Below are 27,408 nucleotides of genomic sequence, written 5' to 3'. Positions count from 1 at the left end.
ATGTTATTGGATAAGTGAAAAAATGAGAGGAAGGAAAATAAGTAGGAAAAAATAACTTTAAAAAGACTTTTTCATTGTTTGGATAAGAGAAGGAAAACGAAGGAGGAAAGAAAAATAAATTTTATTTTTTTCTAATTATTTTCTTCTTAAATAAGAGAGAGTAAAAAATCAAAGAAAAAAAAGATTTTAGTATCGATTCTTTTACTTTTTTCTTTTATTTTTCACTCATTTAAATACAAGGAGAGAAAATAAAGAATAAAAAATAAAAAATATTTTTCTTTTTTTATTTTTCTTCCTCTCCTAAACTAATTTCAAATTTAAATAAAATTATATTTTTAAAAAATTAATTAATTATGTTAAAATTAAAATGATTAAATTAAATTATTAAAAATGTGAAAATATTTGAATTTTTTTGTATAATTAGATTAATTTATAATAAATAATTATATTGTAATATATATATATATATAATCAATTTAATTTGGCTCATTTTCTCCTTAGCTACTTGACACTTATTATGGTTTAATACCATCAAAGTAAACCGTACGCGTTCAATTGATGTAAATATTTTTAGTATTATTTTTAGCAAACGAGTTCGAGTTACAATTTTGCGTACCTTTTTTCTTTTGAACGTAAACGTTCATTGTATCAAATTAGGCACAGAGAGGCTCAGCTCAAGAGAATTTGACTTTTTTGACATTTGAGTTTTTAAATTATTTTTTTATAATATTGTTTTAAACAAAATTTAAGAAAATAATTTTTTAAAAATAATTATATTTTTAAAAAAAATTTTAAAAATAAAATATATTAAATTAAATTATTCAATTCTAATACGGAGTCATTTGCTACCGTAAATTGTATTGGACAACATCTTCAATTATTACATTATTAATTAAATAGAATTGAGTAAAGTATAGGATTTAAAAAATTAATCCTTTAAAAAGATATCGAATAAAATTGGATTTAGTAGAATTTCTATTTTAAAAGAAATCTAATCATGGGATTTAGGATTCTAATAAAGTGGGATATTATTTTTTTAATAATATTTATATTAAATTATAATTTTATCATTCAAATATTTTGAGTGTTAAGATGTTAAAATACATCTAAAATATTAAAAAATAATATTTTCTGTAGAAATGAGAAGTAATTTCTTTTTTAATTTTAAAATGTGGGTCTCATGTGTGCGACAGAAGTGTGATGCACCCAATAATTCCTCTCGGAAATATTATTCCCCGACCCAACCACCTGTTTAGACCGGAAAAATTCCCGATTCCCAAATTCCCAAGCCTAAAAATACAACCAGCCTTTTCATCGGCTTCAGCATCGCCGACCAGACAAACCCTAGATGGATCTCCTCAAGCAAGAACTTCTTAAGAAACGTCAATCCCTGGCTCAAGACACCGGCGGAAAACGAGTCTTCAAGCGCTCTGAAATCCAACAAAAAGAAATACAAAAGCTCCGCGAAGAAGAAAAGCGGGAATTAGAAGCCAAAGCCCAACGCCAAACCGCAGCTGCCTCTACAACCACAACCTCCACAAAATCCACTGCCACCGCCACTGCTACTGCCACCGCTACCACCTCCACCTCCATCGCCACGACATCCAAATCCCTAACCGATGAACAAAACATCGACAACCTTGTCCTCCCTAAACAAGAGGTCATCCGCCGCCTTCGGTTCCTAAAACAGCCCATCACTCTCTTTGGTGAAGACGACGATGCTCGGCTTGAGAGGTTGAAGTACGTCTTGAAGGCTGGAATCTTCGAGGTCGATAACGACATGACTGAGGGGCAGACCAATGACTTTTTGCGTGATATTGCTGAGCTCAGAAAGCGCCAGAAGACCGGAATTCTGAGCGAGCGGAAAAGGAAGGATAGGGAGGAAGGAGGTGGAGAGGATGGAGAGGTAGGGGAAGGGGAGGGGGAGCTGAGCGCCGATGGTGGCTCTAGTGGTGTCGATGCTGATAAGGATTTGAAGCGGATGAAGGCCAATTTTGAAGAGTTGTGTGATGAGGATAAGATTCTGGTGTTCTTCAAAAGGCTGTTGAATGAGTGGAAACAGGAGTTGGATGAGATGCCTGACGCAGAGAAGCGGACGGCTAAAGGGAAGTCAATGGTTGCTACCTTTAAACAGTGCGCCAGGTATCTGAATCCATTATTCAAGTTTTGCAGGAAGAAGGTAAGCATTTTGGCTTTAATTTATTGCTTTGAATATCGTTTCTATTTCAAATTCAATATTGGTTTGTCAATTAAATGTTGATATGGAGCTTCTGGTTATGTAAAATTTTTCGCGTAATTGGTTAAAATGAGTCGAGGATGTTTCTCAGCAGTATAAATTAGTACAAATTGTAATTATCAGTTACAAATTCCCTTAGAAACTTGAAAAGTAGGAAATAGGAAAAAGGGAACAAGGCAATTTTCCTGTCACTGGTGCAACATTGGGCTGCTAATTAATCCAGCAAGTAGTTTGTAAGGGTATCATACAGTGAGGTAGTAGGCTACATTATACTGGGAATCATAGCCATAAAACTTATCAATGGATCCAAGAGAATCTTGATATTTGTTCCTACCACCTTAATCTGCCCGTAACTTCTAGTGATCTACTTTGCCTACATCTACCTTATTTATTCAGAGTAGTTTTATTGCTGAAATATTGCACCTTGAACTTCTGTTTTATCTGTCTTTTATTTCTAGCAGAAGGGAGTGTAATTGAACTGAGGTCTAGGTGGATCCAGCACCCAAAAATGACCAAATAAACACTTTTTTGAAGCCACAGTTCCAAACTTACTAGAGAAAGGTAGTCCAACACTTGTCAAAAGAAAAATGGGCTAAAGGATGCCATGGATTAGTCAATTGTAATCACTTGAACATATCAATGCTACCACATGCACACAGCGCTGGCAATTACCAATGATGTAGGAGTTATCAAATAAGATTCCTCTGAAAGAGAAGTTAAAGATAGGGGGAAGAAGGCATCGTGGAGACCAAAAAAAAAAAAAGCCCTATAGGGTGAACAAAAGGCATATTGTGCATTTGGCAATTTGGTATCATACAAAGCATAATGGTCTATTCCTTCCTCTATTTATACCGATTCTTATAATCTTTTTGTTTCATCTAACTTTCAGTTTATGTTCAGTTGTTTTTGTTTAATCTCTTTGCATTTAAGAAATTTCATTTTGCTTTCATATTTAAGTTTTGGCTGGTCGATCAATAGTTTTTCTTTGCTTTCAAGCCCTTTAAATTTTGATTGGGTCCTATCTAACCCCTTTTCTCACTCACTCTCTCACACAAAAATGCATGCATGCACTCGTGCACATGGAGATCAAATTGTGTATAAATAGATTATATTTCTTACTTTTTCTCCATTTACAAGGTTTATGTTATATTGATATTTAAGTATCATACATTCAACTCATGCTACCTTCTTTCTTTAGGTTCTTCCTGATGATATTCGTCAAGCGTTGCTAGTGGTGGTTGAGTGCTGCATGAAGCGAGACTACCTAGCTGCCATGGATCATTATATTAAGCTGGCAATTGGTAATGCACCGTGGCCAATTGGAGTTACCATGGTTGGCATTCATGAACGTTCAGCTCGTGAGAAGATTTACACCAATAGTGTGGCCCACATCATGAATGATGAGACTACCCGCAAATACTTACAGTCGGTCAAGAGATTGATGACCTTTTGCCAACGGCGCTATCCAACTGTGCCATCTAAAGCAGTAGAATTCAACAGTTTGGCCAATGGTAGTGATTTACAGTCTTTATTGGCAGAAGAGAGGTTTTCTGGTGGTAATCAGCCATCAGAGGGAAGGCTTCGGCTGATGCCTGCTCCAGAAGAGAATTAGATATCAACTGTATAATAATTTTCCTGTACAATTATTAATGCCGCTAGTTGTTTAATACTCTAGCATGCAGTGATAAGTTCACTGTTGGACCTTGTGTCTTTTTCGGTTATTAACTTATTACTCCTAGCAATCTGAAGCATTGTTTGAAGTGAATATCGAGAATTAGAGAATTCCATCCTTATACAAACACTGATGAGCGATTTTTAGATTTTTAGCATGGACTCTTCTATTCCAATATTTTGCCAATTTATTAAGAGGAGCTGCAAGAGTTGCATATGGAGCAGCAATTTTCATTTTATTTCCCAAGCAACCTGATTTTGAGGTACTCTCTTTTCCCCCGTTATAAAGCAAAGTGTAGGGAGTGGCTTATTTCTTTTGTTTTTATACTACCAAAAGATTGTGTTTGCGGAAATGATTTTCATTTTTCATGATAGATTATTATGCAGGGCATTATGAGCTCTTTTGAACTGAGATCATTCATTCAAACTAAGCAGAACAGAATCAAGATACAAGATAGGATCTCAGTTCAGCCAAACCAAACTGAACAGAATCAAGAAACAAGAGAGAAACTAAAGCTAAAGCTTCAATGGGTAATGAAACCAGTCCAGGAGGCAATAGCCTAATCCTGCAGCTTTTGCCTGGCATTATGAGCTAAATATTTTGCCAAGTGGTAGGAATTAAGGTTTCTTAATTCTTAGTTTCATTTACATCTTCAGGATTTACTTTGCTTTTGTTAAGGCATGGGGTGGAGAGGTGCTGGTAAATGAATATTCTCAAATAAACAATTTTTTATTTGTTGGACTCTGCCTGTTTCTTTTTTCTTTTAATAAATTAATTAAATGTATTGCTTTTTCTAATTAATATTTTTAACCCTAAAAGTGATAAGATATTACAAAAACGATAATCCATGGTGGGACCAATGACCAATGCATCAAAATCAGAAAATCTATTGGTCGAAGCAATATCTACTTATCCAGAAATCGAAATCCAAAGCACCACCACTCATCTGAAAAGTGAAAATCATCCATCCGATCTTTCTTACTCGGCGAAACTGATAAAACAGAAATACCCGCAAAATATTTTCCTCCTTCAAACCTTGCAAGATCATGGCAACCCAGGCAGGTCTGTTCACCCCAGCCATTACTGCTCCAAATTGCAGTAAGCCATGGAAACCAACCTCTTCCTTCTCATTCACCACTCCCAAGCCTCTCACCTTCTCCACCACTCAAAGATCTCTCAAAGTTGCCGCTGCTGAAGAGAAAACTGAAGCTCCTACAAAAGAGGCTCCAGTTGGCTTCACCCCACCAGAATTGGACCCAAACACACCCTCACCAGTCTTCGGTGGCAGCACTGGAGGGCTGTTGCGCAAGGCTCAAGTTGAAGAATTCTATGTTATCACATGGGATTCACCAAAAGAACAAATCTTTGAGATGCCTACTGGAGGTGCAGCTATTATGAGGCAAGGGCCTAACTTGCTTAAGTTGGCTAGGAAGGAGCAGTGTTTGGCTCTTGGTACTAGATTGAGATCCAAATACAAGATCAAGTACCAGTTTTATAGGGCATTTCCTAATGGAGAGGTTCAATATCTTCACCCCAAAGACGGAGTTTATCCTGAGAAAGTGAACCCAGGCCGCCAAGGAGTTGGACAGAATTTCAGATCCATCGGAAAGAACGTTAGTCCCATTGAGGTCAAGTTCACTGGCAAGCAAGTTTATGATATATGAAGCAGCTAGCCATATATATATATATGGATCCCTCCGTTTCTTGGATCATTGATGTACTTCTTCATGTTCATAGAAATGCTTGAAATCTGAACATTTTTATATGATGCTTTGCTTAATTTCATCTAACAGCAAATCTTCCTTCTTTTTCTTCTTCTTACTTCTTCTAATTTTAATCTCCACTAACCAATTTGCAGAAATTTTATTGCTTTTTATGGTCCAGAAACTTAACCAATTCATGAATTAAAACATAGAAACAAATCATTAAGAAACTCATTTTATGGAAATTCATGATCAAGAATCTAAAAGGTGCCATTTTTAAAAGAAATGGAAGACTCCCATTTTCTCTGTGTGTTTCAATTAAACTCACATTTGAAAAAAAAAAAATAGTGAGTGGTGTGTTATTAACCCAACATTCATGCCTTTTAGAGTATGAATGTAACACCCCCAAAATTTTAAATTTATTATTTTATGAGTAATATTGGTATTTTAATTTTATTTAAATTTTTAGAAATTATTTGAGATTTTTTTCGGATTTTAAAAATCGGGTTCGATTTTTCGAAAATATAAACTTTGATGATTTTTAAAAATTTATTTATTTAAAGACCACGTGGCAAAGCTAAAAATATATTTGGAGTCTACGAATTTTTTTGAGTTTTCTGGAATTTTTTTGAAATTTTTGGACCTCATTTTCGGTCCCGAGGCAGAGTAAAAATTCAAAATTTTATATCTTGAATCGAACCGGCCGAATCGAACCGGACTGGATCGAACCGGCCTTTTCTTTTTCTTCTTTCCCCTTCCTCGCGCGCGTCCGACCTCCCTCCCTTTCTCTCTCTTTTTCTCTCTCCTCCCTCCTCCCCTTGCCGCGCCGCCGCCTCCCCTGCCACCCCAGCTCACCGGCGCCCACCCTCAGCCGTCCTAGCCCACCAGCCGCTGCCCCAAACGGCCAGAAAACGCGCGCGAACGCCCCTCCCCTGCGCGAGCGACTTTTCGACTTTCCGGCCAAAATCCGACCGATCCGGCCACTAATCGGACCGAGTCTTGTGTCTAAATTCATCTACTCGTCGAGAGCTTTCCATAGACACCAAGAACACCGAAATCTATTGAGCGGTTTGTCCCATTTTTGCCCGGGAAGTTTTAGCCCATTTTGACTTTCGGGCTAGATTTCTCGCAAACCGTGAACCCCACGAGAAAACCGAGAGTACCAGAGCGCTCCACTCGTTGAGAGCTTCGCGGGGATATAAATTTCAAAATTTTCCGACATCGTTTTTCGGTGGGTCCCACTGAACTTCCCAGTGTTTTTCCGAGCATTAAATGAGCTTAGAAAATTCTGAAAAATTTATGTACTAACCCCCGTGTTGTGGGCTTCGTGTAGGTATCCTCAATTCGAGGAAATTCGACAGTTGTGCAGGTGTGAATTTTCGGCGCATAGACTGCCACTCTGGAAAAGTCTCGAATGGATTGAGGTTTTGCTACCCCCAATTATCGGGCGTCGGCGCGTCCCCGGAGTCGGAATCGGCAAAGCTAAACCCGAACCTTACTTTTTCGTAATTTTCTTATGCTTGAATAAGATTAAAAATCCATAAAATATTCGTGTTAGCTTAGAAAATTATGATTCTTTTTGCAATAGCCTAGTAATATTGCTAAGGACCGCGGGGCAAAGTTTTAGAATTTTTAGAGCTTGTTTGGGTAGTTTTTGAAAAATGATCAATTATAAGGACTAAATTAAAATTTTACATATTGTAATGGATAATTGATTTGATGGGCCCAGGAGGGGCTGTGTGATGTGATTGAGTTGCGAATATATGGGTTGTGAATATAGAAGTGTGTTTTGAGTCCTTTTGCAGGTTGGGTAGGTCCTAGGTATAGGGGAGACTTTGCCGGATTTTCGGCACAACTTAGGACGTATTTGGTCTTTTCTTGATTTGTATTAAATAATTGTAATGTAATTGTCAGGTGAGCCGGGACAGCCTTCTTCCTCCGCCCAGCCGCCCCAGTGACCGTTGTCAAGTCTGTGAGTAAAATATTAATTTTAATTGTAATTTCACTATTATTATATGTTCAAACTTGCCCATGCATCACTTATATGCATATATCTATGTAGATAAACTTTAGGCACGATTTATGTTGCATTCATAACTGTGAAAGTGCCATGTATGTTGTTGTGGTAATTTGGAGCAGTGTGCGTGCATTGGCGTGCCTGTGATGTGGTGTGGACTATGGATAGGACGGGTAGACATGGCTTGAGATCTTCGCTGGGACCCCGTCCTTCGGGGTAGACACGGCTTGAGTTCTTCGCTGGGACCCCGATTTGGTTTATTAAGCGAAAGTCCGGCTTGAGTTCTTCGCTGGCACCAGGTTGGATTTAAGAGAGCTGTATAGGGGATCAGCTCTCATATATTATGATTGATACTAATGGGTGTGTGAGTGCTCCAAATTACCTTTTTGATGTTATGATGTGATATTATTGCTGGTGTTGCATTTCACTCTACATGGTGCATTAGTTTTAGATAGCTATAGAAATTATGGTTAAAATTGATATTTTACTCTCTGAGTCGAACGCTCATTCCTGTTCAATATTTTTTCAGGCCACAGGAGGATATTTTTGAGATTAACGTGCTTTCTTCCTCGCAGGTCGATTATTAATGTTTGTATAAACTTGTTAAATCTCAGAATTTTCGCATGTGTTTGAAATGTTTATTTGATTTGGGTCTGTAAACTAAATTGTTATTTTGGACCTGTAAACTTAATATTCTATGCATGTTTGATGGATTGGATGAGGGAGCTGAGCTCCCATTTATTTTATCTTTGATGAGTATGTGGAGGGTGAGCTGAGCTCCCCAATTGAGTATTTATTGTGTTTACAGGTCGGGTGAGTCAAAAACTCCCCGTTGAAAGGTCCATTTTATGGCCGGACTCTGTCCGGTTGATTTCTTGAAATTGGGCCCAAATGGGCTTTAGAGTTAGGTTAAGTGAATAGTTAGGCTTACTACGGGCCTCGGGGGCTTTAGGCTGGTCCAGGTCTTAGTACCGGTCCGGCCCATAGATTGGGTCGTGACACAATTGATGTGTAGTGTTTCTGTGTTGTGGCCTTCTCCTGTGTGTTTCAATTAAACTCAACTCAAAAAGAAGATCAAAATGCCAATTTTAAGCTATCACTAATTCATTTAATTTATAGTTATTTACAAAATATAATTTACTATTTATTTTATTGAGAAGAAAGTAAGGTTATTATACTCCAATAACCATAATAATAACAATAATCTATTATTAATTTGAAATTATCTAAATTTAAAAATATAAATTTTTATATGTAGTTCTTCATTATCTGAAATTTAACAATCTACGATATATAAAAAAATTTAGCACTTAAAAAAAATATGTAAAACTCAAAAATAATTCATTAAAATAATAAAATAATGTCTAATTTTTCTCCTACACTTTTCAAGAAAGTTCAATTTAACCAATTTTTTACTTTTGAGCCAAATTAGCTCTCAACTTTTCATTAAAGCTCAAATTGCTCCAAAATTATTATGCATGAAATCCACAGCTTTTTCAAGGCGCGTGAGAAGCTGTTTTTTTTTTTAAATTTTTTATTTTAATGTATATTTTTAAATTATAATGAATTTAAATTTGAATTTAAATTTAAATAATTATATAAAATATTAAATTGAGTTTTTTATATTTATAATTACAATTATTTTATTTTTCTATTTTTAGTTAATTATATGAAAATATAAAAAATTATATATTTGTATTTTATTTTAGTTAATTATAATTAATTTTAATATTTTTTAATTTTTATTTTTATTTTGAATTAATTATATGAAAGTATGAAACTATTATTTATTATTTATTTTTAAGTAATTATATGAAAATAATATTTTTTTTAATTTTAGTTAGTTAACACTTATTATAATTTTTTGAATTTTAATTAGTTATATTAAAATATAAATATAATATTTTTTATACTTTTTAATTTAATTATTTGTAAATATAACAAATTTGATTTTCAATTTCAATTTTAATTTTATAAATTTACTTAATTATATGAGAGTATAAAAATAACATTTTTTTATTTTTAATTTCAATTAATTATTTTTAAATAAAATTTTATTATTAAAAATAAAAATTTATTAAATATTTGTTTAATTGATGCGTGTATCTCATTTTTTAATGGTTGAACTATTTTGAGCTTTAATGAAAATTTAAAAGCTAATTTAGCTTAAAAGTAAAAAATGAATTAAATTAAAATTTTTTAAAAAATATAAGAAAAAAAATTAGACATTATTCCTTAAAAAAATACATTATGTGTTTATATTTTTCTCGGATAATTTACATTTCAGCAATGATATTGCATTTTTCGACAAAAGTTCTGAAATGTTTATTATGAGAAGAAAATCTTAAAAAGTTGCGTTTAAACCTCATATCTGAGACTGAAATACATATTTTTTTTATTTTTTCCAAACAAAATCCACACTCAACACGACACTTTAGGAAGGAAGGAAAATAAAATAGTAAAAAAAAAATTGAGGGAAAATAATTTTATTTTTTATTATTTTTATTTGAATTAAGTAAAAATAAAAAAAAAATTATGAAAAAAATAAAAATATTTTATTTTTTTTTATTTTTTCTTTAAAATAAAAAAATAAAAAATATATTTAAAATTATAAATATAATTTTATACCTTATAATTTTTTATTTTAAATTTAAAAATAAAATTTTAATTTTATTATTTATAAAATAATTTTTCTTTCAATATTTTACTCTCGTATCACGAATAGTGAAAAAATATATATATTTTTATTTTTATTTATTTTTTTTCCTTTAAAAAGTTCTCAAACATAGCGCAAAGCGAAAGGAGATACATTACAATGACCCAAAATGGTACGCAAATCCATATCTTAGAACATAAAAGCGCCATGTAGTCGCATACACGTGTCAGAAAATCCCTCGTCCGTACGCCACCTGTCTCAAAACTCCCATGTCTCTTCTGGTTCTCTCTCACATCCACATCCACCCGTTTTGTGGATACCCTCCTCCGCACCTGACACCTCTACCTCCATGGCCAAGCGCCCTTGTCCGTTCTCATCCATATCCTTCTCCTCAGTAACCACCACCACCAACGCCACCACCACTACAAGCTCTAGTAGGCAACCGAACATGAGCCACCAAGTGGATAATCTCCTCCAAACATTTCTGGACCTAGCAGACTCACCTGCTCTCTTTATTGACCTCTCCTTCGAGCGTCTCCTCGATTCCTTCCCTTGCGACGCCGATCAGTCCCTCCTCATCGATCGTGCCCTCAAATTGGGCTCTATACTTCTCGAAGCTGGGAAACGCTCCGCTAGAAAACGCTCTTCCAAGCACAATTCGCTGACCTGGGCTCTACCTCCCGATATCACCATCAAGGTTTGTTTCATTTCTTTCTTTCGATCGTTAATAGTTGATTTTTTTTTTAAGTTCTTGGAATTATTATGGGTGGAAGAGGTCTTTGTTGCAATTTATTTGGAACTTCATACATGTTTTGTAGGTTGGATGATTGTGGATTATGGCAGTAGTTTTTGAAACTGAATTGTAATGAGAGAATTTGACGGCTGGATTTTGGTTTTCTTACATATTTTCTTATATTAAGTGTTGCCAATTTCATTTTAGATTTTTCATGGGAAACATGCTCAAATCAGCAGGAATTAAAAATTTTCTTTGGGGGTTGTGAGAGAATCTGCTGATCGCGAATTATGATTGTGGATTTATCAGTTACTTGTTTGTGGTTGGTACTTATGGATGAAATGCTGATGGTATGGAATGTGGTTTTAATTACAATTTGGCAGCTAAGCACCGGTTGCATTTCTGATTGTGCTTTTCTTAGTGGTCTATTATGTTGGTCTAGGTACTAGGTAGGAGGAATATAGACGCTAGCAAACATAAAGACTCTCCAACTCTGAAAAACCTTGTTGCCATGTTGATATTGTTAATCTTTCTGTGAGTTTGAGAATTTCAAGTCTCATGATTCAACTATTTGGATCTGTTTGGCATGGTTGTTTGAATTGCTATTAGAAAAGCATTATTTTAAAAATATTTATTAAGGATTTTTAAAGTTTTTAGTCATAAAAACTTCAAAACAGCAAAATAAGCTGTTTTTTCAACAGCATGTCAAAGGTTTTTTTTTTTTTTTTTTTCCCCTCTCTCTCTCTCTCTCTCTCTCTCTCTCTCTCTCTCAAGAAGCACTTTCAAACTAGCTTTTTGTCTTCTCAATGACAATCCCAAACAGAGCCAAATAACCTGTCTCATACTGATGCAAACTGTGTAATGTGTGTGTGCGCGCGCGCGCGCATGTTGTGGGGGTGTTTTCAGCACTTATTGAGATGGGCATTACTGGGAGATGGGCATTTTTTACTGTTATATTTTGAATTCAGTAGGGGTAACTGACTGCTATTTGCTATGGATCTATTGCATTTGTATGCATTAAGGTTTCCTTTTCTACTGCTTGTTCATGAAACAAGATAATAACTTTTTCCCTGGTTGAGTGTTTCATACTTTATTCATTTTGGTATTTACAGGTATTTTCTATGCTTGATACACAAAGTTTATGCTATGCTGCAGCAACTTGTTCAATGTTCAACAAATGTGCCATGGATCCCTTGTGTTATGCCAATATTGACTTGACAACAGTAGTCCCTAAAGTCAATAATGCAGTGGTGTCCACAATGATCCAACGTGCTGGAAAATCCCTTCAGTAAGAATTCCCAATCTAACAAATCTGTTTTTGTATACTTCTCTAGTAAATGGCTCATTGTGTGCCTGGAATTTCTATTTTTGGATACTTCAGGTTGAATTCTTTTGATTTAGTGAATTAAAAGAGAAATTATTCCACATCAACATAAATGTTGTTCTTAAATGGAATTAATCTGTGAAAATTTGTTTGATGTTGAGAAAATCCTTCAAGATAAAATCTGAAACAATTACATATACGGCCCTTAAATCTCATTAGGATTGTATTATCCAGTCCTGAGATAGTCATTGTAAACCATTTCCTATTTTCTTATTACTAATTTTTTTTCTCATTTTTGTCTCATATTTCTTCATGAACATAGGGGAATTAAACTCATGAGCCATACTATGAAGTTGTGGGAAAGAGTTGTGGAACATCGAATACGTCATGACACTTCTATCTCTCCCAATCAATTTGGCTTCATGCTCGGTTGTTCAACTATATAAGCGATCTTTCTCATTAGAGGCTTGATGAAGAAATATAGAGATGTGTTGAAAGATCTACACATAGTTTTTATCGATTTGGATAAGGCTTATAATAGTGTTTCAAAAGATGTCTTATGGAGAGTGATAGAACAAAAGAGGGTATTTATTAGGTACATACTGGCTTTGAAATATATGTATGAAGGAGCAATTACTATTGTGCGCACAGTGGGAGGGGACACAAGAGATTTTCCTATCTCAGTTGGATTACATCAAGGTTCAGCTGTAAGCCCTAGCCTTTTTACATTAGTTCTAGATTAATTGACAAAACATATATAGAAGAGTATCCCTTGGTGCATGATATTTGCAGATGATATAGTTCTGATAGAGGAGACGTAAGAATGAGTCAATAGAAAGCTAAAACTTTGGAGAAGTACTTTGGAGTCAAAGGGCTTTAAGTTAAATAGAACGAAAACAGAATACATGCATTGCAAGTTCAGCGAAGGCCGAACTGATAATAAGGAAAGAATTAGTTTGGATGGAGTAGTATTGCCCCAAAGTAATCATTTTAAATATCTCGGCTTAATCCTTCAAGTAGATGGAGAATGTGAGAAGGATGTGAAGAATAGGATTAAACTCGGATGATTGAAGTGGAGACATACCATTGGAGTTTTATGTGATCACAAGATTCCCAATAAGTGGAAAGGAAAATTTTGCTGTACAACCATATGACCGGCCATGTTATATGGTAGTGAGTGTTGCGTAATGAAGGAGTCGTATGTGTTTAAGATAAGAGTTGCGGAGATGAGGATGTTAAGGTGGATGAGTGGCCATACTAGACTAGATAAAGTCCGTAATTAAAGTATTATAGAAAATGTAGAAGTAGTGTCAATTGAGGATAAGTTGAGAGAAGTGAGATTGAGGTGGTTTGGTCATGTGAAGCGTAGACACACGGAGGCTCCAGTTAGACAAGTAGAGCACATTGGGTTAGAAGATAGAAAGAAAAGAATGGGTAGACTTAAACTGACTTGGAGGAGAGTAGTACAACATGACCCAGAAACATTACACATTTCCAAGGATTTAACTCAAAATCGTTTAGAGTGGAGAAAGAGAATCTATATAGCCGACCCCAGTAAATTTTTTGAATAAAGGCTTAGTTGAGTTAAGTTGAATTGAGTATTTCTTCATGAACATGGACTTGATATTTGTACACAGAAATTTATTTAAAAAAAAAAAAAAACTTATCTGGAGAGATATCCTTTATATAGTAGCCAATCATTAAGTTATTATAACAAATTATTTGTGAGTCATTTGATGTTAGTGAGATAAGCGTAGTCTAATACACTTCTTTTATTGGATATGTCATAAGGATAAGTGGATAATGGTATCTTGTACCTATCAGATATTAAATGTAGACTCGTTTATCTTAGTTGGGTGATGTGAGGTTGATTTGATGGAGTTGATAGGTCTCTATTTGACTAGAACTACTCAATTGGTTCGTTTGACTTGCCCATTTTGATTGATGATTCCATTTAATTCATATGAAGGTCTTGAAGAAAATTTTGTTGGTTTAGATGATGTTCACTTTTTGAAATTTTCGTGAAAATAATATATAGCCATCTATTCTATGAATGAGAATCATGCAATATAGTTTGTACAAGTACTCTGCTGAATTTCCTCCATTATGCCTACGTTCCTATTGTTTTATACTTTTATTTGTGGATTCTGTCATTGCCCTTTCTATTTTTTTTTTTTTTTTTTAAATGGTTATTCAGGTCCCTTAAGCTTGGTATAGTTCCAGGTCCAACTGTGTATCCTGGACCTTGTCAACCATTAGTTTCTAGCATCAGGAATTCTGTTGACGCATCTAACTTTTCATGGAATGACAAAAAGTCCAGACAAGGCAAAGAATCTTCCATTCTCACTAGATCCTGCCTAAACCCTTTGAGCGGGGATAGTGGTGCTGCAGGGTATGCTCAGAAACTTTGATTTTTAGAACATCTGTATGCTTAGAAACTTTGATTTTTAGAACATCTGGTTGATCTTGCAACTTCATTTATTTCTAATATTTGTTATATGCATGATGTAAGAACACTTTTGAGGAGGTTGCAACTTTACAATATTGAAAGAATGGATAACACTTCACTTTGTGGAGCATTGTCAGCCTGTCCATCTCTCCTTGACCTGGAAATTGTTGGCCTGTAAGTTTCTCTTGAGTTGCATAGTTGTGTTTTATTGTTGGCTTGAGAGCATATATGAGATGCTAATGATCATTGTTGCACTGGATGTAAGAATTGCTGCTGTTGCACTTCTCTAAATTTTTTGGGTGTTAGATCTAATATTTTCCATATTGACACAGCATCTCAAGTAGGTCTTATATTTGTTGCTCTAAATTGAACTTTGGGTATGCGTAGCAAAGCAACTAATACATGGATGTGATAAATATGGACATCTAGTTGCTTGAAAAATTCAGCACGCATAATGTTCTTAGGAAAGTACTATCTTGATTGGTGATAGTGGTTTTGTTAAAATAAAAAGAAAAAAAACGAAGGAATAGAGAGATCATAATCACACTTTGCATCTTTGCTATTTAAACCAAACTGTCATTAAATTATTTTCGAAAGTCTAAGAAAGATACTAGGTCACATAAATACCTAAAAATTATTCCATGTCTTATTAGAGTTAGTATTAAATATGGGTGAAATTGCTGACTATGAATAGTAAGCAAACAATTTCCTAAATAATAAATAAAAACAATGTTCTTATAGGAATATAAGTACGGAAAATCTTGAGAAATAATGTGTTATCCAGACTTTATGAAGAAATAACACTGAGTAGGAAGAATATCATTGAAAATTGGAGGCTCTCAGCTCTCGCTGATTTACTGCACTTTTCTACTGTTTAAGACATATATTGTTAAAAAGGACCCAAATATTGGTGCAAGGTAAATGTGTCCACACATCAAATACATTTGCTAGAGTTAGTTTTGTTGTCAATTGTTGAGATTAGAGAGAATTGAAGAATTTCTTGATGTATTTCACAGTGTTACAATGATTCAAATTTATACACAAAGGTTATAGCCTTAATAGGAAAGAAAATAAAAGCTAATAAATACAAATATCCCTAATATCACTAATTTACATCTAATTTACAGCTAATGCACTAATTAAGGGATTTTAACACATTCTAATTTACAGCTAATCCACTAATTAAGGGATTCCAACACTCCCCCTCAAGTTGGTTTATGTATGTTGCACATGCCCAACTTGCAAACTAGGGTATGAAACACCTTACAACTTAACGCTTGAGTGAACACATCAGTTAACTGATCTTTCGAATCTACGTAAGAGACACTTAAGGAACTATTCATAATTTTTTCTTTTATGAAGTGTCTATCAATATCTATATGCTTGGTCTGATCATGCTGAACTGGATTATGAACTATACTGATTGCAGCTTTGTTATCACAAAACAAAAATAAACCATTAGCTTCAAACAATTTTAATTCTTCCATCAACTTTTGTAACCACAATAACTCACAAATACCTTGAGCCATTGCCATGAATTCGGCTTCTGCACTGGATCTAGCTGTCACATTTTGCTTCTTATTTCTTCAGGTGACTGGATTACCACCAACAAAATTACAATATCCTGATGTTGATCTTCTATCATCAAGAGACCTAGCCCAATCTGCATATGCAAAGGCTTTAATCTAAAGGTGACTATGCTTTGAGAAAAGAAGTCCCATCCCAGGTGTAGATTTTAGGTATCGCAAGATGCGGAAAATAACCTCCAAATGAGATTCAGGAGGATCATGCATATACTGGCTCACTAGACCAACTGCATATGCTATGTCCGGTCTAGTGTGCGAAAGATAAATTAGTTTGCTAACCAACCTCTGATAACTCTCTAAATCTACTGATTTTCCAACTCCAACTTGCAATTTATGATCGGCCTCGATAGGAGACTCTGCCGGTTTACAGCCTAGCATTCCTGTTTCTTCCAACAGATCCAAGATATACTTTCTTTGAGAAATAAAGATTCCCTTATCTGATCTGGTAACCTCTATTCTAAAAAGTACTTGAGCCTTCCCAAATCTTTGATTTCAAACTCCTGTGCTAGGCGCTCCTTTAAAAGAGCCATTTCTTCCTTATCGTCACCAGTTACTACAATATCGTCCACATAGACAATAAGTAGTGTGATTTTGCCTCTACGATGCCTCATAAACAAGGTATGATCAGCATTGCTTTGGCAGTATCCAAAGGAAATCATCGCTTTACTGAACCTATCAAACCATGCTCTAGGTGACTGTTTTAGACCACACAAAGCCTTTTTCAATATGCAAACTTTCCCTCTAGTCTTCTCATTCTCAAACCCTGGAGGAATTTCCATATACACTTCTTCTTCCAAGTCACCATGTAAAAAGGCATTTCTAACATCAAACTGTTGCAAGTCCCACTCAAGATTCGCTGCACATGATAACAGAATTTTGATGGTATTCATTTTAGCAACAGGAGCAAAGGTCTCTTGGTAATCTATTCCGTACGACTGTGTGAAGCCTTTTGCCACTAGTCTGGCCTTATACCTCTCAATTGAACTATCTACGCTATGCTTCACAGTGAACACCCACTTGCATCCAAATGGCTTCTTTTCTAGTGGGAGAGTAACCAGTTCCCATGTCTCAGTCTTTGCCAAAGCTTTCATCTCCTCCACCATAGCTGCCCTCCATTTTGGATCGAGACGAGCTTTCTTCCAATCCTGTGGGATAGAGACAGAGGAAACAGACAGTAGAAAGGCTCTATAGGATGGAGAGGGAGAATTATAGGAGATGAAATTAGAAATGGAAACGGTATATGAATTTTTACCCTGCAAAACCTTTAAAGGACTCTTAAACTCCAATGTCCGAAGAGGCATCCTTTTAATAAGATATGCAGCAGAAAGAATAGCATCCCCCCAGTAAGGTTTAGGAACATTCATGGTAAATATAAGAGACCTAGCAACCTCAAGTAAGTGTGTATTTTTTCTCTCAGATACCCCATTTTGTGAACTAGTATTAACACAACAATTCTGATGTAAAATCCTATGTGCCTTCAAATACTCCTGAAAGACTCAATTCATATATTCTGTACTATTATCAGTTCTCGATATTTTAACATAAGCATCAAACTGTGTACTAATAATTTTATGGAACTGCTGGAAACAAGAGAAAACTTTATTTTTCCCTTTCATCAAATATACCCAGGTTAACCTACTGCAACAATCAATAAAGGTCACAAACCATCTGTAACCTGATAAAGCCATAGTTTGAGTAGGCCCCCATACATCAGAATGGATAGTCATAAAAGGAACTAAAGCCTTATTATTTATTGCAGGATAAGATTGTCTAGCATGTTTAGCAAACTCACAAGCATCACACACTAACAATTCAGTTTTGCATTGTTTAAACAGAAAAGGATAAAGTTTTTCTAACATAGTAAATGAAGGATATCCTAGTCTCCTATGCCACATGATAATTTGTTCCTCAATACCCATAGATTGCCCCAACATGGCCTGGCCAACATAATCATTCAAGAAATATAGCCCATCTTGCAATCTATAACTGCCAATCGTTCTCTCTGTCGTCAATTCCTGAAATACACAGTGAGTTGGGAAAAATTCAATTTTGCAATTTAGAGCTTTTTTGATTGAACTGACAGACAAGAGGTTAATAGGAAAGCTAGGCACATGTAAAACAGAACTAAGACTTATATTAGGGGTGCATTTAATAGAACCTGTTCCAGAAACACTAGATAAGGATCCATCCGCAGTGCGAACTTTTTCTTTTCCTGAACATGGAGAATAGGATATGAATTTATTTGAAGAGCCTGTTATACGCTTATTTGCTCTAGAATATATAACCCAAAAAGAATTATTAAGATTGGCAAGAAAAGCATTACCCGAGTTGACGAAGTTAGAAGAGGCAACTGTGGTAGATTGCGATTCAAGTTGTGGTAGATTGCGATTCAAGTTGTGATAGCAAACGCCTTAGAGTTTGTACCTCTTCATTGAAAAACATCTCAGTGGTGGTAGTATCTTCAGACAGATTCACAGCCTCAGATACATTAGCTTGTGGTCTAGTAAAGCCTATCCTTTTTCCTCTATGCCCTTTAGTGGGGCGTCCATGCAATTTCCAACAGTGTTCCTTAGTATGCCGGTTTTTTCCACAATAGTTACAATGTAGTTGATCCTTATCTAGTGAACCATGTGACTGTTTACGTGAGGAATTAGCAACTAGCCCTGCCTTATTAATAGACATAGAATGAATCATGGCACTCCTCCTGCTCTCTTCCTGCTGAACATAAGAGTATGTCTATCTTAAGGTAAGTAAAGGATCCTTCCCAAGCACTTGGACCCTAATGTGATCATATTCCATATTTAACCCAGCAAGAAAATCATAGATTTGTTCTTTCTCAACTAACTTCTGAAATTTAATAGCATCTTCAGGACATGAGACCTGAAAGTCCTGGTAAAAGTCTAATTCCTACCTTAGACCACTCAATTCTGCATAATATTGAGTAATAGTTAGCTCACCCTGTTTCATACCATGAACCTTGTTTCGAAGCTCATACACTTGTGCATCATTCTTAACTTGAGAATAGGTCTGAGAAACTGTACTCCAAATGGCAGTTGCACTATTCAACAGTAAATACCCACGAGCTATATGTGGTTGCATGGAATTGATAAGTCATGACATGATAAGAGAATTTTCTAACTCTCATTGACTGTAGGTAGAAGCAGACTTTTTTGGTTTTTGCTTATCTCCAGTAAGATAACCCTGCAACCGTCTAGCTTGAATAAAAATGAGACACGATCTAGACCATGCAAGGCAATTTGTCCCATCAAACTTTACAGGGCTAATAATTAATGACGGATTTTCAGTTGTAGTAGTCATTTTCCCTTCAACTACTAAATTTTTTGCATCAAACATGATTCAGAGAATTGACTAAAAGAAACAGTAGGCAAAAGACAAATACTGAAAAACAAAATTGCAAATCAAGAGATAGGAATGGGCTAGGCAGAGGAGCGGTACATTAGGGATGTCGTCGAAAAAAAAAAAGTGCGGTCGGAAAAACTGACCAGGAACAGGCTCACTCCCCGCCGTGTGTACACGAGGCGGAAACCTTATGTCGGTGCGTGGGATCATGCTCCTCACCAGATGGCGGCGAGAATCCAGGCGAGGGCAATGAGATTCTCTTCCTTCCTAAAGGGGCGGTGACAACTACCTCCCTCAACAGACTCGCTTTCAAGGCTTACCCACACAAACCCTAACTATTTCTTACTGTTCTCTCTCTGCAAAAAAAAAAAAAAAATTGCCAGATAAAATGGCTAAGGCTCTGATACCATGTTGAAATTAGAGAGAATTGAAGAATTTCTTGATGTATTTCACAGTGTTACAATGATTCAAATTTATACACAAAGCTATAGCTTTAATAGGAAAGAAAATAAAAGCTAATAAATACAAATATCCCTAATATCACTAATTTATATTCTAATTTAGAGCTAATGCACTAATTAAGGGATTTTAATACATTCTGATTTACAGCTAATGCACTAATTAAGGGATTCCAACATCAATATATAAAGAGAATGTATTATGTTGTAAGTGTGCAATTGATGAATCTTATTAACAATTTCCTTTCTTGAATTCTGTGTGTTCTCTCCTTTGCTTCTGCCTCTCTTTCTTCTATTTTCTTCCTTCTATTTCCTCTGGTTTCTTGCTGATACAGGTTGAATCAGTGGCATCAAGTGGCATCAGAGCACTTTCCTTGGACCTCTTCATCACAAACCACAAATTTTTTTTACCTAAATTTTTTCCCAAACCCTTGAATTCTTTGAAAAATTTCCTGAAACATCATCTTTACATCTGAAAATACAAGCCTTTAGGACACAAGTGGAAGAAGATACCAATTCTTGGAATCCATAAGAATTTGATGGTAATTCAGAACCCTATTTCTAGAAATAATCTCTGCACAAGAACAACGTTTTGAGAATATGATCATTGAATTTCAACGCTGCAATCAACGATTTGAAGTGCAACTTCAAGATCTAGGCCATCTAGTCTCAACAATAGCAGGTAAGAATCTTGCTCTGACAATATTCTTTCAAGAACAAAAAGAAAAGGAAGAGCTGCTGTTGTAAGAAGTTAGAAATTCAAGAGTGTCTTGATGATTTGGAATGTCATCCTTCAAATCATGGTAAGGATCCTGCAACTGTCAAATTTTAACCCAATTTTCAAGATTAGGGTTTCCCAAGGTCTTTGGTGACAATCTCAGAGTGTGAAAATGAAGAAAAAAAAAGGAAGTTAGATGGCACTCGTGAAAAGGTTTTTTACAAGGATATTTATATTATCCAACTTAAGAATTAAGCTAAAATTAACTTATAAATTTCTCTTTCTCTAATTGCATAGCACGGCATTGGGAACATGGATATAAATTGCGGTTACAGGTAATAAAAGCAAGCCTGTAAAAGCCATAACATAACAATAATGGCTTATCTTGAAAAAATTTGCAAAGTTCGTGAAATCAATAAATATTTAAAGATATGTAAAACTTAGATACACAAACAAATAATGAACAGAATGACAGCAAATAAAACATTAACCCTCTATTTGGATATATGGAAAGTATGGGGGAAGGAAATAACTAGAGGAAAATAAAGAAAGATTTTAGCTTTCCTTTGTTTGGAAATAGAGGAGAAAATAAAAGAGGGAAAATAACCTTTATTTTCCTATTATATATTTTCTCCCCAATTTGGAGAGAATAAGAAAGAAATTTATGGAAGGTTTACTTTTATTTTGAAATTACATGTATACCCCTATATAAAAAATAAGAAAAAAAGTAAGGGCATAATGAGAAATCCATGAAAATATAATTATTTTCTTTTCACTTTATGTCTTCCCAAACAAGGGAAAATAACTATATTTTGCTTTCCCTCTTTATTTTCCACCTATCCTAACAAGAATAAGGAAAATAATAAATTGAAAATATCCTTTATTTTTCACCATTATTTAAAACCGTTATTGAGAGTTTTATGTGATCGTAAGATTCCCAATAAATTGAAAGGAAAATTTTACAATACAGCCATACGACCGGTTATGTTATATGGTAGTGAGTGTTGGGCACTGAAAGAGTCGTATGCATCTAAGATAAGAGTTGCAAAGATGAGAATGTTAAGGTGGATGAGTGGCCATACTAGACTAGATAAAGTTCGTAATGAGAGTATTAGAGAAAAGGTAGGAGTGGTGCCAATTGAAGATAAGTTGAGAGAAGAGAGATTGAGGTGATTTGGTCATGTGAAGCGTAGACATACGGAGGCTTCAGTTAGACAAGTAGAGCACATTAGGTTAGAGGATAGAAAGAAAAAAAGGGATAGACCTAAGTTGACTTGGAGGAGAGTAGTACAATATGACCTAGAAGCATTACACATTTCTGAGGATTTAACCCAAAATCGTTCAGAGCGGAGAAAGCGAATCCATATAGCCGACCCCAAATTTTTGGGATAAAGGCTTAGTTGAGTTGAGTTGAGTATTGAGAAAGTGCCTAAACTTCAATGGTTGGTTCTTGTCTTTCATTCCATCCTTTTCTTTTGATATTATTTTTCAAGAGTTCAATAATGATAATGATTCTGCTTTTGGTTAATAGTCTTCGAGTTTGTACCAACCAGATATAAGTGCATTGACTTTTGTTGTCTTGTCCTTTTTGGATTGCATATTGAATCTTTTCCTCTTGAAAATAAAAATCTATTTATTATTTCCATTGGTATCTGAAATTATTTATTTTTTGGTGGGTGGTGTGATGGGGAAGCAGACACGTTGAGTTGAGGCAAACATTGGTGTCCGTGAGCATGAATTGTCCCTTGATAGAGCGTTTGTTTTTTGAGTCTTCGAAAACAGGTGCAGCGTCTTCTTCATGAAGATTTCCTGTTTCTGTTCTCTTGAAGCTTTTGCTAACTATGTATCTAATATCAGGAAGAGATGAGAGTCTGAAATCGCCAACCTGTGTGGATCTAGTAAATAATTGCCCAAAATTAACCTCACTGGCTCTCAGAGGGTTTAAGCTGCATGATTGTAAAGTTCGCATACTTGTGAAGGTATGTTAATGGAAAACGGGTACAATCATCATTTGTCATTGCAAATTCTCAAATGTATTTGTTTTGAGCAAATTTATTCCCTGTGAATATAATTTTTGAATATCAAAAGATTTGCAGTTTTTGAATATTGATGTGGAATTAGTCTCAAACAGTGTTGAATGGCGAAAAAGGATCCATATAGTCAACCCAACTAGTTTGGGATTAAGGCTTAATTGTTGTTGTTTTTTTTGCTGTTGAATATACAAATGTACACTCTCTCTCTCTCTCTCTCTCTCTCTCTCTCTCTCTCTCTCTCTCTCTCTCATAGCAAGGCATGTATTTGTTGCTATAATATATTGTGCTAAATATTTGTATGTTGGTCAAATGCAACAAAGCAAGCAAAGTAGAGAGAAAGAACGGATATACTGACTTGTCACTGAAGGGCTTGCTGAACTACTATTTTTTTTCCTCCTCCATGAGAGAACAAGTTTTGCAGTTACTTCCTTGGAGCCTCCTGTTTATTTCTTTTCTAAAAGAAATTGATTTGCTACGTAACTTTCTTTGCATTTTAGACATGCAAAAGAACCCTTGTCATCCAACAATGTCTGTGATTCACATGGTGGATTGATTTTCAACACTTCATAATGCCAAACACAAAAACTTGATATATGTATGCTATCGGTCCGCTGAAGTACTTTACAGGCATTCATCTATTATCCATTTTATAAATTTGGTTGGGTCCAATGATGTGTGGTTCAACATATGTATAGTTCAAAGTTTGGACTAAACAAAGATCTGAACATGGAAATAGGTAAGATATATATTGATTTCTTTGTTTTTCCACTTTTAATTAATTGATACCTGGTTGGTTAGGTTTTATATATTCCACAGTGTAGCAATTATGATGTCAGTTGTGATGTGAGTTTGGTAGTTGTGCGTACACAAGTTAATCTTTCTAATTATTTGTGCAGGGATTTCGCAAACTAAGTTATGTTGATTTTTCAACATCGTATTCAATCACTGGAAATTTTTTGAGGTCAGCATCTTACATGGACTATTTTTTTGCCATCAGTCGTTTATTTTCTCTATTTTACTTGTCATTATTATTATTTTAACAATTTCATTGATAGGAACCTGGGAGGTAGCACCGGCGGGAATCTTCTGGAAGTTCTGATTTTACGAGATTGCATGCATCTCAAAGAGGTCGATTAGTTCCCATCCCTTCTACACTACTGCTTTCTCCTATATATTTCATTCCTCATTAGTTAAATAATTGCTTCATTGTCTTGTGCAGGTTGAAGTTGCTCGTCTATTGATGGCAGTTATTGCGGGAGACTTTAAGTTTCTTCGACATCTTGTGGGTACATTGATATTGTTGATGTCCTTTGTATTAATTGGTTCTAAGCTCTAGCTCGTTCCTTTAATTTTCTTCTAATTCTGATATCTGCTCCCTTCTAGGATGTATCCAACAGGGAAGGTTTAGCTTCTGAAGGTGACTGGTACCAGAGATGTTACAGTTCGAGGTAATAGTTGTTCCTTCTGGATTTTTCATGCTTACAGTACATATCTTTGCATCACATCTTCATATCAAATTTTGGTAAATATTGCAGTATCATACCTATAAAGCAGGTATTAGAAGCAAGGCCTGATATCTGTTTGCTGGCCGAGTTTCCACCAGAGGGAAGGTTAGTTGATGGTTGATGGCAGCAGTACTCAAAACTCCATTTTTGTTACTCTTAATAAAAAATATAAAGAAAAGATGAAAAAAAAAAAGGAGAGGATTTGGAATTGAATTTGCCTCGGTTGGTTGGGATTCTGGATTTTGCAGTTTTATTGACATAGAACAAATGATTGACAGCGAGCTAAATAGTGAAGTCAGCCTGCCATCACAATTGAGCAGTCCCACATCAGATGGTTCGTCGTTCATGAGTACATCAGAAAGCAGCTATAATAGTGACCAGAGTAGTGGCAATGAGGAGAGTAGAGAGAATCGTTATGAGGAAAGTTCGGATGAGGTCTATTTTCTGGTTGTCTAGTTGAAACTTTGAAGTAGCAGAATCAATGGGCAGCAATGGATTGGGTACCTTCCTCTCTCTCCTCCCCCTCCATCCTTCCCCTCCTCCCCCCCTAAAAAAATCTTCTTCTTCTTCTCTCTATTGTTAGTTTAGTACTTTGATATTTGACTTGTGATCTTTAGTTCTATCAATTGAGCACCGTTACTTGTCAGGGAATATTCTTTTATTTTCCCACCCCTCTTTTAATGACTTTCTCATTTTATCTTTTTAGCCATCGATTATGTGCTGGTTCTTTTTTTCTTTTTTCTCAAATTTTGTGCTCGTTCAAGTAGCTATAATTTCAAAAGTGTGTTAACTGTATTCCCTAATGCTGCACTTCTATGCTGCCTTAATTTTTAGGGATGGGGCTTTTGTTTAGGCTAGCTGAAAGTGAACCATGGTTGATGTATCGACTTGTGGACATTTTTCATGCATGCCATCTCCTCTATCTCGGCTATAGTTGATGCCTGTGGATTCCTGAAGCTGTTGCTATTCTCAGGATTTGCTAATTCAGTTGAGGGCCTTGACTTTGTCTGATGAAATGACTGTAAAAAGGCCTATGATGATTTTTGCCCCCTTACCCTAAATTCTCCTTTTATTTTGATTTCCATCTAATTTTTGTTCTTAGGGGTGAAGCTATCTCCAGTTTAATTTTTTGGGTCCAGGAAATGGGATGATTGAATATTTTGTTAATCATCCATTACAACTTTGGCTGACATGCAGGCAAAATTAATCATATGTAAGGAAATATTGATGTGCCTACCTCTTCTCCTGCTACTTTTTTGGAACTTGGTGGTTCTCCTATCTCAGCCACAATGGTAATATTGGATGTTTATGTTGTTTTCTGAAGTTAATGCATCGGTGGCAGAACTTGATATACTGCAGGCTATTTTATTGATAGTCTCGAGTTTACTCAGTAATCTTGTAGTGATGGGCTGATGAAGCTTCTTGTTCGGTGTTAGTTCTCGCTAGTCTATGCTCTTGCTTTGTGGTTGGTGCCTTGGTGGCCCTTGAAACATTTGACGAAGATGATGAGATGTATCTTCGTGGTTAGTAACCAGCAGCCATAGCGAAATCAATCTTTTTATGACTTATTCTTAGGGCTGAGCATAATGTGGTTTAAAGTGAAAAAACCTGCCGAATCGAATAGAATAAGAAGTTTGATTTGGTTTATTATGTGATTTGTTTTGGTAAGGTTTTAATTTTTTTAAAAAATTGATTTAATATTTAGTTCGATTTTTAGAGAAAAGAAATTGAAAAAACGAATTGAATCGATATAAATATAAGTTAAAAGAAGAAGAGATATGTTTGATGTTTGTAGCTCAGTGGTAAAAAAACTCTTATAATTGCTGCAGGTTGTGTGTTCTCAATTAACTCTTTATTAAATCTTAGCCGTTCATTTTAACTCGATCTCAATCGTTGAACTCATCATATTAATGTATAACTTACTCTCAAAACTATAGCCTCTCTTCTTTTACTTTGTGTATTGTTTCCAGAAGACTTTCTTGTTCAATTTTCTTCTCCTCTCTAAGAAGTTGAAATCGAGCCAAACACACGCGCCTATCACATGATTCAACTTCTATGCATATTGCTACTTTTGGTTCTTCAGTGTGTTTCTCTTTGTTATACTTCTCAAGTTAAATGATATTTTGTTTCCCTTCTCTATTCCTCATCGTTTCTTCCATTGTCGTCGTCATTGGTTCTTCACTCTCCACGTCGGCTTGTCCTAGTAATTTGTGGGGATCCCAATCATCTAGGTTGCCTCCTCGATTGCGAATTCTTCGCTGGGTTCTTGATTCTCACCATATTTTTTTTTTGTATTCATAGGTTTTTTTTTGTGGTTTGTATGGTGATTTCCTATATAGGTATTGATTTTGTATATGGGCATTGAATTTAAAATCTTGTGGTTATTTTATTGATTTATTGATTGATTCAAGTTTCAATTTAATTTGTAATTTTTTTATTGATTTAATAATTCTATATATGGGTATTGATTTCTTTTTTTCGAATTTTGTATTGAAATAAACGAGTATTGATTCCTTGATTGTATGGATTTCCTTTTTTCGTCAAAAATTGGTTGAAGCAAGCTTGAAACTTGAAAGAACTTGATACTGAATTATTGAACTGAACCAAATCAAATATTTCGATTTGGTTCGGTTCGGCTCATGAAAATTCATGAAATTCGATTTTTAATTTTTTTGGCTTGATTCAGTTTTGAACCGAGCCAATCGAATGCTTAGCCCTACTTGTTCTAAAAAATTTTGATCTTGTTTCAATGGATTGAATTGCAGTGCAATATGATCATGTCATAACTCGATCCTACAGGCTTAATGTGTACTAGGACCTGGACAGGCATAAAGCCCTCGAGGTTTATAGTGAGTCTCACTGTTCCTAAATTTTTAATCAGGACCTCAATTAAGGCCCAACATGCTAACAAAAATAAATTTAAAATATTATAAATTTATTTGGGTCAATTCAACTAGA

The 27,408-nt window shown here is 35.1% G+C and overlaps 3 protein-coding genes across 3 annotated transcripts; all 3 read left to right on the top strand.

Annotated features, from left to right (window-relative positions):
* Window positions 1-1,205: 1,205 nt before the first annotated feature.
* Window positions 1,206-4,035, top strand: LOC110643294 (uncharacterized). The gene is made up of 2 exons (XM_021795631.2): window positions 1,206-2,179; window positions 3,435-4,035. Exons 1-2 carry the CDS (start codon window positions 1,349-1,351, stop codon window positions 3,846-3,848), a joined length of 1,245 nt encoding a protein of 414 aa, XP_021651323.2. The 5' UTR covers window positions 1,206-1,348; the 3' UTR covers window positions 3,849-4,035.
* An 815-nt stretch (window positions 4,036-4,850) lies between these two features.
* On the top strand, window positions 4,851-5,673 carry LOC110643295 (photosystem I reaction center subunit II, chloroplastic-like). The gene has a single exon (XM_021795632.2). It carries the CDS (start codon window positions 4,955-4,957, stop codon window positions 5,570-5,572), a length of 618 nt encoding a protein of 205 aa, XP_021651324.1. The 5' UTR covers window positions 4,851-4,954; the 3' UTR covers window positions 5,573-5,673.
* Window positions 5,674-9,724: 4,051 nt separating this feature from the next.
* LOC110643298 (F-box protein At4g02760) lies at window positions 9,725-25,686 on the top strand. The gene is made up of 14 exons (XM_058152105.1): window positions 9,725-9,730; window positions 10,478-10,981; window positions 12,130-12,305; window positions 14,539-14,733; window positions 14,854-14,964; window positions 22,609-22,694; window positions 22,770-22,891; window positions 23,842-23,906; window positions 24,001-24,073; window positions 24,165-24,227; window positions 24,329-24,393; window positions 24,481-24,555; window positions 24,699-24,950; window positions 25,285-25,686. Exons 1-13 carry the CDS (start codon window positions 9,725-9,727, stop codon window positions 24,904-24,906), a joined length of 1,749 nt encoding a protein of 582 aa, XP_058008088.1. The 3' UTR covers window positions 24,907-24,950; window positions 25,285-25,686.
* The last annotated feature ends 1,722 nt before the right edge of the window (window positions 25,687-27,408 follow it).

The sequence above is a fragment of the Hevea brasiliensis genome, chromosome 9 (genome assembly GCF_030052815.1).
Source record: "Hevea brasiliensis isolate MT/VB/25A 57/8 chromosome 9, ASM3005281v1, whole genome shotgun sequence".
In the NCBI taxonomy this organism is placed as follows: Eukaryota; Viridiplantae; Streptophyta; class Magnoliopsida; order Malpighiales; family Euphorbiaceae; genus Hevea; species Hevea brasiliensis.
This window is presented reverse-complemented; position numbering and strand designations above follow the sequence as displayed.

Coding starts and splice junctions, on each gene's coding strand:
- LOC110643295 (XM_021795632.2), top strand. CDS start 4,955: ATGGCAACCCAGGCAGGTCTGTTCACCCCAGCCATTACTGCTCCAAAT.
- LOC110643294 (XM_021795631.2), top strand. CDS start 1,349: ATGGATCTCCTCAAGCAAGAACTTCTTAAGAAACGTCAATCCCTGGCT. Junction 2,180..3,434: donor TCAAGTTTTGCAGGAAGAAG/GTAAGCATTTTG, acceptor TTCTTTCTTTAG/GTTCTTCCTGATGATATTCG.
- LOC110643298 (XM_058152105.1), top strand. Junction 24,228..24,328: donor TTAAGTTTCTTCGACATCTT/GTGGGTACATTG, acceptor GCTCCCTTCTAG/GATGTATCCAACAGGGAAGG. Junction 24,394..24,480: donor CAGAGATGTTACAGTTCGAG/GTAATAGTTGTT, acceptor TAAATATTGCAG/TATCATACCTATAAAGCAGG.